The sequence below is a fragment of the Mycosarcoma maydis genome, chromosome 10, assembly GCF_000328475.2.
Source record: "Mycosarcoma maydis chromosome 10, whole genome shotgun sequence".
Taxonomy (NCBI): domain Eukaryota; kingdom Fungi; phylum Basidiomycota; class Ustilaginomycetes; order Ustilaginales; genus Mycosarcoma; species Mycosarcoma maydis.
In genome coordinates this window covers 43,817-56,867 of record NC_026487.1, presented here as the reverse complement: position 1 = coordinate 56,867, position 13,051 = coordinate 43,817, and the positions used below count along the sequence as shown (strand labels likewise).

At 54.8% G+C, this 13,051-nt stretch overlaps 6 protein-coding genes across 6 annotated transcripts in view; 3 read left to right on the top strand and 3 right to left on the bottom strand.

The window, feature by feature from the left end:
- Nucleotides 1–337: 337 nt before the first annotated feature.
- UMAG_03656 (uncharacterized protein) lies at nucleotides 338–2,005 on the bottom strand (the record flags this gene model as incomplete). The annotated part of the gene is made up of 1 exon (XM_011391841.1): nucleotides 338–2,005. One exon carries the CDS (start codon nucleotides 2,003–2,005, stop codon nucleotides 338–340), a length of 1,668 nt encoding a protein of 555 aa, XP_011390143.1.
- A 1,249-nt stretch (nucleotides 2,006–3,254) lies between these two features.
- On the bottom strand, nucleotides 3,255–3,941 carry UMAG_03655 (uncharacterized protein; the record flags this gene model as incomplete). The annotated part of the gene is made up of 1 exon (XM_011391840.1): nucleotides 3,255–3,941. One exon carries the CDS (start codon nucleotides 3,939–3,941, stop codon nucleotides 3,255–3,257), a length of 687 nt encoding a protein of 228 aa, XP_011390142.1.
- A 1,609-nt stretch (nucleotides 3,942–5,550) lies between these two features.
- UMAG_03654 (uncharacterized protein) lies at nucleotides 5,551–6,879 on the top strand (the record flags this gene model as incomplete). The annotated part of the gene is made up of 1 exon (XM_011391839.1): nucleotides 5,551–6,879. One exon carries the CDS (start codon nucleotides 5,551–5,553, stop codon nucleotides 6,877–6,879), a length of 1,329 nt encoding a protein of 442 aa, XP_011390141.1.
- Nucleotides 6,880–7,418: 539 nt separating this feature from the next.
- UMAG_03653 (uncharacterized protein) lies at nucleotides 7,419–9,149 on the top strand (the record flags this gene model as incomplete). The annotated part of the gene is made up of 1 exon (XM_011391838.1): nucleotides 7,419–9,149. The coding sequence occupies one exon, from the start codon at nucleotides 7,419–7,421 to the stop codon at nucleotides 9,147–9,149; it is 1,731 nt and encodes a 576-aa protein (XP_011390140.1).
- Nucleotides 9,150–9,465: 316 nt separating this feature from the next.
- UMAG_03652 (uncharacterized protein) lies at nucleotides 9,466–10,869 on the bottom strand (the record flags this gene model as incomplete). Its single annotated transcript, XM_011391837.1, has 1 exon — nucleotides 9,466–10,869. One exon carries the CDS (start codon nucleotides 10,867–10,869, stop codon nucleotides 9,466–9,468), a length of 1,404 nt encoding a protein of 467 aa, XP_011390139.1.
- Nucleotides 10,870–11,927: 1,058 nt separating this feature from the next.
- The window catches only part of UMAG_15081 (uncharacterized protein), a gene marked incomplete at both ends in the record, with an annotated part of 3,068 nt that continues 1,944 nt past the window's right edge, over nucleotides 11,928–13,051 (top strand). The window contains one exon of the mRNA XM_011392059.1: nucleotides 11,928–13,049. Coding sequence (XP_011390361.1) covers nucleotides 11,928–13,049 — 1,122 coding nt within the window. The remainder of the gene's footprint in view (nucleotides 13,050–13,051) is intronic.

Genomic DNA, 13,051 nt, shown 5'->3' with positions numbered 1-13,051 from the left:
ACCGACGAATGATGGTGGTATCACTTGAACCTGCTCCCCTTTTTCAAATCCAAAATCACGAATGTGGATCACCAATCACCAATTCACAAATCGCGATTCGCTTTTCCAGTCCCGTGCACACGCGTTCAATACCTTCGTGATTCCTTGCCGCTCCTATCCTTTCCTCATCTCTCCGCTCTCGCACTCACACTCGTGACTTGCACAGTCTCGGCCTCCTCTCTGCTCTCTGTTCGTCAACAAAGGCCTTCACACTTTGCACCGATCCAGCACGCAGCTTGACTGGTAATGTGATACGCCTCTCTTGAGAATCTGACCAGGTGACTTTCTTTCGGGACGGCTAACCGAGCGGACACCTTCGTCGATTATGGCCGTGTTCTTTGCAATTGCTACACTTGGATGAGCCCTTTCCTGAATTTGGCGGGGCTGTCTGTTGTCGTCCTGCGAGTTGGGCCAGTGGGGTGTGTGGTGCGCCGGCGACCGAGGCAGTTCTCAAAGGCGACCCGGTAGGAGTAGCTGTCGATGTAATGCGTGCGTTCCAAGCAGTTTTTGCCAGAGACGCCATCACTGCACCTCCAGATGTAGATGTGGGCACTGTAAGCACGGCCAACTCTTCCGAGGGATGATCAACGATTGTCGTTGTGCCGATCGCAGACTTGCGCTTTCGACGCACGCATCTGTCCAGGCGCGCCTCGGCGCGTGTGAGCATATGGCCAATCTCTTGATCCATGATCAAACGCGACCACGCTTCGGACCGATCGTAAATGTTGAGTAGATTCAGCATCTGTCGTTCAAACGATGGCCTGACCACCGAAGAGTCGGACGACGCCGACGCGGAATCCGAGCCGACATCGTCGATGATCGCTGGACCGTTGCGAGGCATGGGCGTAGGCGTAGGCGTGCCGAGCAGGCCGAGGTGCTGCTGTGCTGCTGATGAGCCTGTCGAAGCGTTGACGACGGTGCTCTTGGATTGGCCAGCTTGCGCTTTCGATCTGGACGGCTGCGATGACGACGCAACCACACTGCCGTTTGTCGCCGCGATGCTCGCGCTCGCCCTCGACCTCGCACTTGCTGCGCCTGACTGTGAACGACTGCCTGCGGCTACCGACGCGCTTGTTGGCGTAGCGGTGAGGTTGGCAGCCTGAGCAACAGCATTGGCAGCCGCATTCCCCGCCTGAGGCGTACCTGACGAGTCGGAACCCTTGCACTCATACCTCAGCCTCCGAACCTGACTGGGCAGGATCGAGCGATCCGTCTCCATCTGGTGTTTGTGCCTTCCCTCTATGATCCTCAACTCCATCTTGCCCGTCTTCCAGTTCTTGGTGCACTGCACTCGGAACGGACATCCGATCTTGAGCGATCCACGCTTACGCCTTTCCTTGCTCTTGGGCATTCGACGCCGTTTGGCGTTGGGTGTACCATCGGCGTTGATCGTTTCGGGTAAACCTCCGCGATAACAGGACCAGCAGATCCGAGTCTGGTTGTTGGCGGACCACTGAATGCGGATGTCAAAACCTTGCGAGAGCGCGTACGTGTGCATGTAGTTTGAGGCGCTTTCGAGGTTGTCAAAGTCGAGCTCGAGCGGCATGGATGGAGGAGCAATGAGACCGTCCTGATCTGGTACGCCTGGCGGCACTAATGTGGCTTGCTGCGACTGCTGCTGAGAAGCGACGACTGTGGTTTGTGGCTGTTGTTGTTGGTGTTGGTGTTGTTGTTGTTGTTGTTGTTGTTGTTGTTGTTGTTGTTGTTGTTGTTGTTGTTGGTGTTGTTGTTGTTGTTGTTGTTGTTGTTGTTGTTGTTGTTGTTGTTGTTGTGGTTGTTGCGGTTGTGGGGTGCCATTACTGGGGGATGGAGCGATAGGGAAAGAGTGGGAGGACATGCTGCTGCCCAAGAGGGACGCATTGGTATTGGACGAAGCACTGGTAGAAGTGTGCGCATAGTTGATCGGGATGCCAGCATTGAGAAAGCTGGTGGGATGCGCAGTGGCATGGGATGGATGGTACGACATGATGGGGACGAGATGTGCCGGTCTAGATAGTGGCGTGACGCTGACGCTCACACTCGATGAGACCGAACGCAAGACCGAACGCAAGAGGATGGATCCCAGCAAAACGATGCGAGTGTCAATGTCGAGAGCAGGGGATCAGATGCCGAGTGCACGTAGGGACACCTTATGGCACCAAGAGACGCGAACCAAGAGATGAAACGGAGCGGTTGCAGTCAGGGCCATACGGTGGCACCACTTTGTTGCGGCGCAAGAGCTGCGTTCGTTGGTGATCACCAGACGACGCGCTCGTATGGTTGACACGACGAGAGCGGAACGGTTGGGCGGACAGGCTGACGTGTGATGGTGGAGCAAGAGACTCGACTCATGAGTGGACCCTTAGTTGGAGTCTAAGCTCCACGCAGACGCAGAGGCAGAGGCAGACGCAGAATCTCGAAATCATGATTCACGAATCGCGAATCGGGAATCGGGAATCGGGAATCGGGAATGCAGAGTCCATGAGTCGACGCAACCGCGAACAGGCTCGTGGCTGGCGTCGAGATGTTACCAATTCGGGCGAGAGCCGAGAGGAGCCGAGAGAAAATCGAACATCCAAAAGTACAAAACAACAAACGTGAAATCGTGAACATAAAACTATACGAGTCAAGTTTCACCATTCGTGATTCCCTCTGGTCTGACGCTGTTGCCACCCGCTACAGTACAGTAGGTGATTGACGATTGTGACGTCCGAGTAGGTTAGCAACTATGGTGTCGTATATCTACGAGGCACGATCACGAAACGCTACTGTGCGACTCAACGTGTTAGAGCCGCAAAGCTCGCACTCGTCATCGTGTTGCAAGGGAAGGGGGTATGTTATGCATGGCTGCTGGTTGGATGAGCTTGTCGTCAAGCTGTAGAAAGAGCCGAACGGTGGGGCGGCGGGGCAAGGTTGAGGGCACAGGTTGTATAGAGTCAAAGTTGGCGAGCGAGCTGCACTTTGTTTCGTTGTGGCTGCGCTGTGCTGAGACCAACTGTCGAGTAACTTTGGACCAAGCGCGTGCTGTGCAGCTCAAACTCTGCAACGATGGCCGAACCAAACGTACAGTAAGAGCGCAAGGAGCGAAACCAAGAACAGGCTTGACATAAGCTCGAGCTCAAGACAGACAACGGTACCTTGAACCAAAAAAAAAACAAGGCCAAATATGAAAACAAGGTGAGATTATGTGACACAGAAACCGACGCAAGAAAGATAAGAAGAAGAGAGAATGACAGTCAATGGTGTGACTCGTAATTGTGCTGCTTGACACGGATGACAAAGTTGAGCAACACGGCGATAAAGAGAGCAGCGCAGATGAGCGGTGGGCCAATGAGGTCGTCAAAGTTGCCCGGGTATTTTGTCTTGATCAGCGTCACACGTCGCTGGTAGCTGTACAAGCCCCACAGCAGAGTGAGAACGGCGATACCAGCGTAGACAGCACCAAACGCCTTGATGGAGCCCGAGGAGAGGTAGTTGGAGCGATGATCGCGATGCTTGTCCGCGTGGTCCTTGAAAAACGTGTCCGAGTTGAACAGGGCAAGCGCAAAAGAACCGATCAGGATCGAGACGCGCAACCACGAAATCCAGGTACGTTCGTTGGCGAACCACACCTTGGCTTCCACCTTGCTTTGCGAGATGACCTTTTTGGGTTTGCGGATGCGAGGACGCGACGATTGTGAACGTGACGCCGAGGCTACGGCACCGTAACCGGCGTTGCCGTTTGAAGCCGATGCGCCAGCGTTGGCTTGGAGCTCATCACCGTTCAGTAGCGGCTCTCGTTCGGCGTATTGCGAATCTGTGTTGCCGCCAAACACGCTTTGAAGTGCAACGACCGATCGTCGATAAGCATACGCGAGTGTACCCTGTTGTGAAGGAGTTGAGAGCGAGTTGGCAGCCTGGCGCGAGTTTGGCTGAGTCGACATGATGCGAGAGGCAGTAGCAAAGAACGGATGTCTGCCAAGTGACGAATGGAGAAGACAGAGGCAAGAAACAGACGAGGAGATCAAGATCCAACAAAAGAGCAAAGAGAGGGTGAGTGTCACAGAGGATCCACTGATTCACAATTCCTGATTCAGCCTAACTTAACTTGGCGTGTAGCTTCCTCGAAGCAGTAGCACAGAGCGCTTTCATATTTGTGATTCGTGATTGTGATTGTCATTTGGATTCGCGATTCTCTCCAATTTCAAACGTGCCTGCACAATTAATAATGTGACGGGATGACTATTGACGACGCTGACTCCTGCTGGCTGCTTGCGATCGCTAGCTCAAGTGCCAGTCTCAGCTCGGATTTCAAACATTGTACAGACCTCAAAAACCTCTCGGTATGGAGTCAATCAGCCTGTGACGACCGAAAAGAGGTCACTGTGACCAAAGAGGGAGTGAATCGGGAGAGAGAGAGAGAGTATCCGAATTTCAAGCTCAGACGCGAAAACGTGCACAGACTGCAGATCCTGATAGTGGCTCAATCATTCGCACGAATAGCTTTGATAGCCCGATTTGTTTCGCCGATATGGTCGAAATCTGGCATCGTTTCTGTGGCAGACGTGGGTGACGATGCATTCACGATTCGTGATTGACTTTTTGAAGCCATTCTTCACCACGGTTAAGAGCTTTCTACACTGTACAATACACTCGACTGAGGAATGTCTATACGCTACACAGATCCAAACTTGATACACTACACGAAGCCAGACTCACGACCTGCGAGCGAGCTCAGCATGGAGCTGTTGAAATGACCGCGGCTATTCACATGGCTCATCACCTCGTCTCCAGTACGAATCTGGATCACGAATCTGGATCACGAATCATGCTGGCGTGTGGTTGCAGTCACGAGTGACCCGGAGCGACAGCTAACGTTACGTGAAGCTGACTGTCAACGAATAATCAAACAAAAGGGACAATAAAGAGCGAAAAAAAATTCTTGATTCGTGATTCTCTCTCTCAAAGTCATACAACACACTCGTGACACTCGTGACTCTCTATTTCCAACCTCCTGAGCGAACAGACCATCACAGTCACGAGTCCAAACAAAAAGAACCAACATAATCCCCGAATTAAAAGATGAAAAATGGCTGTGCAGCGGTGTAGTGCTGTGCTGTGCTGTACCAATATTTTTTGATTTTTTTTTTGGCCTTCATCTTGAGCTGCAAGACCTTTTTTTTTTTTTTTTTTTTTTTTTTTTTTCCTCCTCTTTTGGGTGCTTCATCATTCTCATCGTCTCCATCCTTGTTCTTGTCTACTCACATCACCCATCACTTTCATCTTCATCTTCATCTCCATCCCCTCGTCCTCAACCATATCCTCTTCGTCACCCTTCGTCTCGACTTTCTCCATCAAAACCGTTCCGCTTCATCCTTCTTTCGACCGCAAACCTCACCTCTTTCGTGTTCCTTTGCGTTTCAACCTTCCATTTCACCTCGTCCCTCCGCACGACTTCATCTTCTTCCACCGCCTTTCCCCCTGATCTTCTGGGAACTTGTAGGCCTGTCATCCTGCTTTGCATCCCCTACCTCATTCGACTCTGCTACAAAAATGTCGACCGCTCCTGTTGCCGACAACAAGCCCGAGGCTGTTACTAACGCTGCTGACGCCGCTACCTCCCCCGCTGCTGCTGCTGCTGCCGATGTCAACAACGTCGCTGGCGACGAAAACATCGAGGGTGCCACCATCGACCCCAACGCTACGCTCCAGCTTCGTGCTCTCGTCTCCACCAAGGAGGCTGGTATCATCATCGGCAAGGGCGGTGCCAACGTTGCCGAGCTTCGTGAGCAGACAGGCGTCAAGGCGGGTGTCTCCAAGGTGGTTCCTGGCGTACACGACCGTGTGCTCTCCGTTACCGGTACCCTGGTCGGCATCTCGGATGCATTTGCTCTCATCGCAAAGACCATCCTGGAGAACCCCTTGAATGCTCCGGTCCAGGCTGACGGTTCCCCCGCCGAGGCCGCCGCTCAGACCACTTCGGTGCGTCTACTGATCTCGCACAACCTCATGGGCACCGTCATCGGTCGCCAGGGTCTCAAGATCAAGCACATTCAGGACCTCTCGGGCGCCCGCATGGTCGCCTCCAAGGAGATGCTTCCCCAGTCCACCGAGCGTGTCGTCGAGGTCCAGGGTTCCGTCGACGCCATTCGTGTCGCTATCCACGAGATCGCAAAGTGCCTCGCCGAGGACTGGGACCGCGCTCAGAACGTCGTCCTTTACCTGCCAGGTCAGGGTGACGGCCCTGGCATCCTGGCTGCCGGTGGTATGGGCGGCCTTCAGCAGCAGGGCTCGCGTCGCCAGGGTGGCCCTGCTTACCTCGCTGGTGCCATGTCCAACATGTCGCTCAACTCCAACTCGAACGCCGGCGCCTTCCATTCGAACCGCCAGCACAACAACCACACCAACAACAGCACTGGCTCGCGCCGCACCGACCCCAACGCCGTCGTCACACCTGGCGGAGGCCTTGTCGCTGGTACCACCGCCAACTCGGCCAACGCCGGCGAGCCCAACGCCTCGGCTCCTCCTCTGGTCGACGCTGCCAACCTGCGCACGCAGAACATCTCGATCCCATCAGACATGGTCGGCTGCATCATCGGCAAAGGTGGTTCCAAGATCACCGAGATCCGCCGTCTCAGCGGTTCCAGGATCTCGATTGCAAAGGTGCCTCACGACGAGACGGGAGAGCGCATGTTTACCATCCAGGGCACCCCCGAGGCCAACGAAAAGGCGCTCTACCTTCTCTACAACCAGCTCGAGATCGAAAAGGAGCGTCGCCAGTCAGACCGTCAGACGCAGAACACCGTCGTCGGTGCCGCAGCAAACGCTGGCGCCGTCGACGACGATACCCCCGCTGCCACCGCTGCTGCCACCTCGGCTTAACGCACGCGCTCCCCTCCCCCCAAAAACCGAGTCTCAGTCCGATGGCATTCTCGCACCCTGTTCTTTTGATGCAGCCGTTTCCTAGTTCGTCAGACACTCGACGCGTCCCCACCACCTGTTTCTATTCTGTTCTCACTTGGGGTTTGAAGTCGAACCAATATTGGGCCGGTTTCCTGACAAATCACAGCAAAACAAGCGAAAAACACGCACAGTGTTACTTTTTTTGCGTGCGTACTCTCTATTTGTGCATCAGTGAGCGTCTGTGCAGCAGGACATGTGCGAGATTGGTCGTCGAGTTTGTGGGCAGAGGTGGTGGGGTGTGTTGGAGGGTGCAAGGTGCGAAATGGGGAGGTGTGCGGGATTCGGAAATCGGGAATGCGCGCATGTCGACGAGGCAGGTCGGGTGATTCAAAGGTGACTAGACCAGAGGCTAGCTTAGCTCTCAACATGAAGGAGGGATGCGGATGAATCGTGCTGGCCATACCGGGTCTGAGGTTGGTTGATAGTTGCGTGTACATGGTCGACTCATGTTCCGCATCATGACATGCATACGACGCCTCGTGCGACCATCATCGCTTTTCACTCGACGCTCGTTTCCACCCACTCAAACAGCGTGTCGCCGCTTGACAAGTTCATCGCACCATCCGTATCAACATGTTCTCTACTTCGGTAATGTGCTCGGCTACGAGTCTGTACATGCACTCTCCAAGTTCCCACGTGCATGGCTCGACAGTGTCGGTGTATCCAACGACATCGATCACGGTATAAGATTCACCTCGGCCTCGGCAGCACCGCATCATCTTCTACTTTCCTATACTCTGCTCGATGCGTCATTGAAACGTACGCATCAATCGGCCGAAGATGTTGTTCTGCCCGGAGCGTTGCATGAGGCGCAAGAGGCGAAGCACGGAGACGTGATCCTGGACCAGTCGAGCCACACAGCCACCACTAGCTTCCCATCAAAGGTGTTTGCTCTTGGCCGAAACACGCACGCACAGCTTGGGCTCGGATTCAGCAGCCAGGAAGCGACAAGGGGCATGGTGACCGGTGAATTGTACGGCTCAGGTGGCGTGCATGCCGTCGCCGCCGGTAACGGGTTCAGTTTGGTTGTCACAAACACCGAGCACGGATCCAACGTGTTTGCATTTGGAAACGATACACTTGGCCAACTCGGCTCAGCGTCATGCTCACCCGAGATTGCACGTCAAGATGCGTACGATATCTCGGTACGCATGGGCGCGTCAGATGCTCCTCAACTCAAGCTGCTCCCGCTGCCAAAGAAGGTGCAAGTGGCCGACGCGGACGGGTGGCAGGTGTTGAGTATCTCGGCGGGCTTGGATCATTCGCTGGTATTGGTCGAGAGCCAGATTAACGGGTGGATCATACAGAGCGTGCTGAGCACGGGATCCAACACGGATGGTCAGCTTGGCTTGACGACGAACGACCAGCAGGATCAAGTGCCCATCCAGCCGTTGATCTCGAGAGCGTTCAGCCAGATTCCTGTACCACTTCGACCTGTGTCAACCGCCAAGCGTGGCGATCAAGGCCAAAGCTTGGTCGAGGTGGTGTGTGGCGCCGATACATCGTACGCTTTGACGGCAGGTGGCGATCTATGGGTCTGGGGCAACTCGGAGTACGGACAATCGTTCAGCGGCGTACATGATCGCATCGTTGCACCACTTTTCGTCTCGAATCCGCTCCCCTCCGCTTACCACCAATCCCATATCGAGTTCGATCGACACCGTCCGCCTAAACCTCGCAAGTTGGTGGCAGGCGGGTCGTTCGCCGCGATCCTAGACACCCTCGGTCGCGTGTGGGTCGCCGGCTACGGGCCTCGTGGTAAACGTGTCAGCGCCGACCCCGCCGAATGGGCGTCGTTATCGTTGGTCGAGTTCGCACCGGACTGTGTGGTGCAAGATTTGTTCTGCGGCCTCGAGTACCTTGTCGCTTTTACCCACACCAGCGGTGGAGCAGAGGTGTTCATCTGGGGTGTCCCTCCGCGCTCGATCTCGTCGGTCCCCATCATCGCTCCTACTCGAGTACCTTTCAGCCTCCCAAGAACCCCGCGTGAACAGTGGCTAGACGACAACCCACAACACAAAGCACACCAGAAGTCTAAACTGACCGCGCAAGAAGTGCGGCTCAGCATCGACGCAGCAGCATGTACCAGAGACCACCTGCTCTTGGTCATCAACGACGGCCGACACCAACACGTCTGGGCAGAGTGCGATCAGCCGCCAAGAGACGAGCGCACCGATGTCCTCCAGTAACACACACCTCGATCCCAGACGCAGTTCGAGGCGCCAGCCGAAACCAAAAGTGGCACGGCGCATCGCGGTACAGGTGCACAAGGTCGAACATGGTTAAGTCATGGACATGTTGTCCAACCGCGCGCCGCGCTTGTCCAGAAAATTCAAACCCAGTTGGTCACTAGACGTCAGCCTCACCGTCAAACTCTCAAACCTGTCGACGCACTGGCCGATGCGATTGGCACGTCATAGTAGGATTACACTAGAGCTGGAACACACGCGGTAAAGCGTCGCGTCATAGCCGATATAAGAGAATGCAGTAGAGTGATTGTCGACGCTACGTTGACGGCACGCTTTGATCGTGAGACAATGTTGTGGTCGACTCATCCTGCTGGTCCAGTTGCCGATTGACAAGCTCGGCGTTGCGCCACCAGGATCGAGTCACCCTGTGAATCCCCGCCTGAGCCTGTGCGATGAGATCGGTCGCGGCGCGTCCTCCACGTGATGTAGCAGTGCTAATGATCTTGTCGGCTGAGATCGGACCGAGATCAGCTGCGGATCTGTCGCTGCTACGCTTCCACTGGCTGGCGGTATCGAGGAGCTGCTCATCTTGCAACACCACAGTACGTGCGACTTGGAGGAGCTGTGAGATGTGCAGAAGATTCTGAAGATTCTGGTGGGTCGAATCGAGATGTAGCACGCTTTGCTCAAAGTCATCGCCCACTCTGCGGGTGGGGAACAGGTAGATGACGCAAACGAGAGCGCCAAATACGAGCTGGCGAAGAATGTCAAGGTTGGTATGCCAATGATTCCAACGCGACATCTCGGAGGAGACTTGACCAAATTCCAACATGACAAGCAGCTCCACAGCCAGTAGAGACAAGAGCACCAAGAGCGATGATACGCGCCATGTGCTTCGATCTGCTTCTGTGCTTCTGCCTCTCGCGCTCGACCGCCAAGGGAGCGATGAGGAACGCCGACCAAGTGTGAGTAGAGAACAAGCCTGGCGAATCGCAACAGCTACCGAGTCGTCCGGGTGCGTGGTGAGCAAGCCCAGCGCCACAATGCGCCACGCATACGATGCCAAGACGAAAGCAAGTGCATACCAAAAGTGGTCGTTGGTCGTCTTGCAAAAACTACAATCGAGGAGCGGTCTAGGCCCCAGGACGAGGTAGATTCGCCTGCCCTCGTAGCTTGAAAGCCGAGCAATGAGCGCTTGCAGCTCCGCCCGTCTGGATGGCGTGAGCAGCCCCATGGGTAGCAGTGACGGCGTTTGGTTGATAAGCTTGCGAAGCGTGGTTGTGGGTATTGTGATGGGCGCATTGTACGCCAGGAAAAGGTCAGGCTTGTAGCCACCGCGGAAGGCGTCAATGTGAATCGGCGCACTGTCGGACACGTTCGAGCTTGAGCTAGACCTGTGGCGAGCCGGGTACAGCGTATGTAGCCACCTGCGCAGAGCATCGACGATCGACGCTGGAATAAACAGGTCAATGCCATACTGGGCTGGTATGAGGTTGCGACAGCTGATGAGGATGAATAGCAACGACGCCATCGACACCGTCGTCGAGAAGGGCGAGGCAAACGGTGTCAATCGAGCATTCGAAAAAAACTTTGGTGGCGGTGATGGTAGTGAGTTTGAGTGACGAGCTGTGCGCATCGTCAAAGACAGTCTTTGTGCTCGTCGTAGAATGGGTGGCAGAAGCACCACGCCCAGCACTAGGTACGACGTCAGATCCACCATGATTGCACGAGAGCTATCCGTTCCAGATGTGCGACGGACCGGCGCCAATTTCAGATGAATCGCATAGTGCTTCCGCGCTCGAGCAAAGCGTCGCGGCCGCAGTCGTGGTCGTCTGTCTCCAAGTCTTGGGCCTTGGCTTGTCGATGAACGTGTTGGGCCGTGTCAATCACGAGTTCATCATCCACAAACACAAAAGAGAGTAAAGCGTGAAGCGTGAAACCTGTGAGTGTTCCACGCTCGCACGACGTCGCAGTCACGAGTTCCGTAGTCCGCGGTCGAAATTGTGCAGTGTACGTAGCGAAGCTCTAACAGATAAACAAAGATTCACGATTCACGATTCAACATTCGTGATTCGTGATTGTGATTCGTGATTTCAGTTTTGTCTCGATCCTCTGCCGACGCCCTCTATGACAGCTGAGCGAGAAGCACGAAGCTGTCAAACAAGAAAAAAACGACATGGCTCATCCTACATGGTCGACAGTCTACATCGTGCCTCCCGCGCAAGGCCTCATACAGGCGTCACTATCCAACTCTATAGGATGCATGTCTGACGCGTGGCTTTCCCATTCGGGATGCAAGTCACCAACCAGCTTCGCGTCCCGTGCACCGAGACTTTGCCTCGAGTAGATTCTACGACGCAGATGAAGGATGTTGCGCACAAGGCAGCAAGCTCCAGGCTGCCAGGGCTCTCGTGTACGATGTCTAGGCTCGTTCTTTCCGCTAGAGGGAAAGCCTTCTAACGAGTACACTCTGAAATATCCTTCCAGCAAGGAGAGTCGAGGAGCAAAAAAGCAGCTCTCGATCCTCTCCCTGGTCCTTTCTTTCTCTCTTCTTCCATCCAAGGCCCGGCGCCTTTCATCACCATTCCGTTTCTGTTTTCCTTGTAGCTCTTTCTTGATTTTTGTTTCTTGCCCTTAGAGGGACCGAATCTTCAACGTTTACACATACCTTCCTTGCACTCTTTTCACTTAATATCGAGACGACGTAACGGCTTCAGGAAAGTCGTGCGTTTACGGAAGCAGCCGACAAGCAAGTTGGTCGACAACTAGGACGACCAAATGCCACGCTTCAGGACAAGACCCTCAAGAAAGACGCGGTCATCGTCAGGCTCAAAGAAGAAGCGGGACAAGGCTCAGTCCAGTGCCAAGCAAGGCATCGATGGTGACGTGCGACTCGCTTCAAAAGGCAAGCAGAGGGAGATCGGCATGAGCAACCTGGTCGCGAGAGCTGAACCGTCTGACGCTCCGTTTATCCCAGGCTTGATGCTCCCCAGCTCCAGCGCTGTCTCTTCAGCCACTCACTCACCATCGAACATCGCTTCTCCCACTTCTACTGCGGTCACCAATCCCCTTGCTACCATCCATCACAACACGCCGCTCATCCTGTGCATTGTGATCGGCGCTGTAATTGTCACAGCGACGCTCTCTGTCGGTCTCGCTTGGATCCTACGCCTCGCCTGCTGTGCAGGCGAACGACGCGCCAGACGAAAGCGAAGACTTGACCGATCCACGTGGAGTCCATCCGACCATGACTCGATGCGCCGCCGAGACGAGACAGAAGCGCGTAAATCGTTTGATAGCGTTACCGTCACCGGCGACGACGATCTCGAGGGCAAGGATGCCAAAATCGATTCTTTGTTCAGAGATACGACCAATGACTCCAATGCTAGCCACGACATGCCCGTGCTTAACTATGCTGATGCGGGAAAACCCAAAGTTCAAGGGACCCCAGTGAGCACGTGGAATGGCAAAGGATGGACCTTGTTCGATCCACCTGTTGCTCCCATTCAGGCCCCAAAGCCTGCAGCAACAGGCACATCCGCTGTTGGCATACGAGGCGGAAACTACGGAGCTGCACGACAAGAGCTTGCCGATCAAGACGTTGGAGGTTTCACCTGGCCTTGCTCGGTAGAGCGTCAACCTAGCTTCATCGAGCGCCTTGTCCAGCGACACCATCAAGCATCGGACCTACCTACCGCTGCTCCTCTACCCTACCCATTCCAAGCCAAGCCCATGCAACCCGCCTCTCGAATGGCGAGTCTAGGCGGAGCTGCCAATCGAGCTGTTATGAACATGCTTCCCGTCACTCTGCGCAACGCTGCCACAACAGCGTCGCGCCAGCGTGCTACGCGAAAGCGTTACCGGGACATGCAACCTTATCTCGACAGCGATTTGAAGGGAAT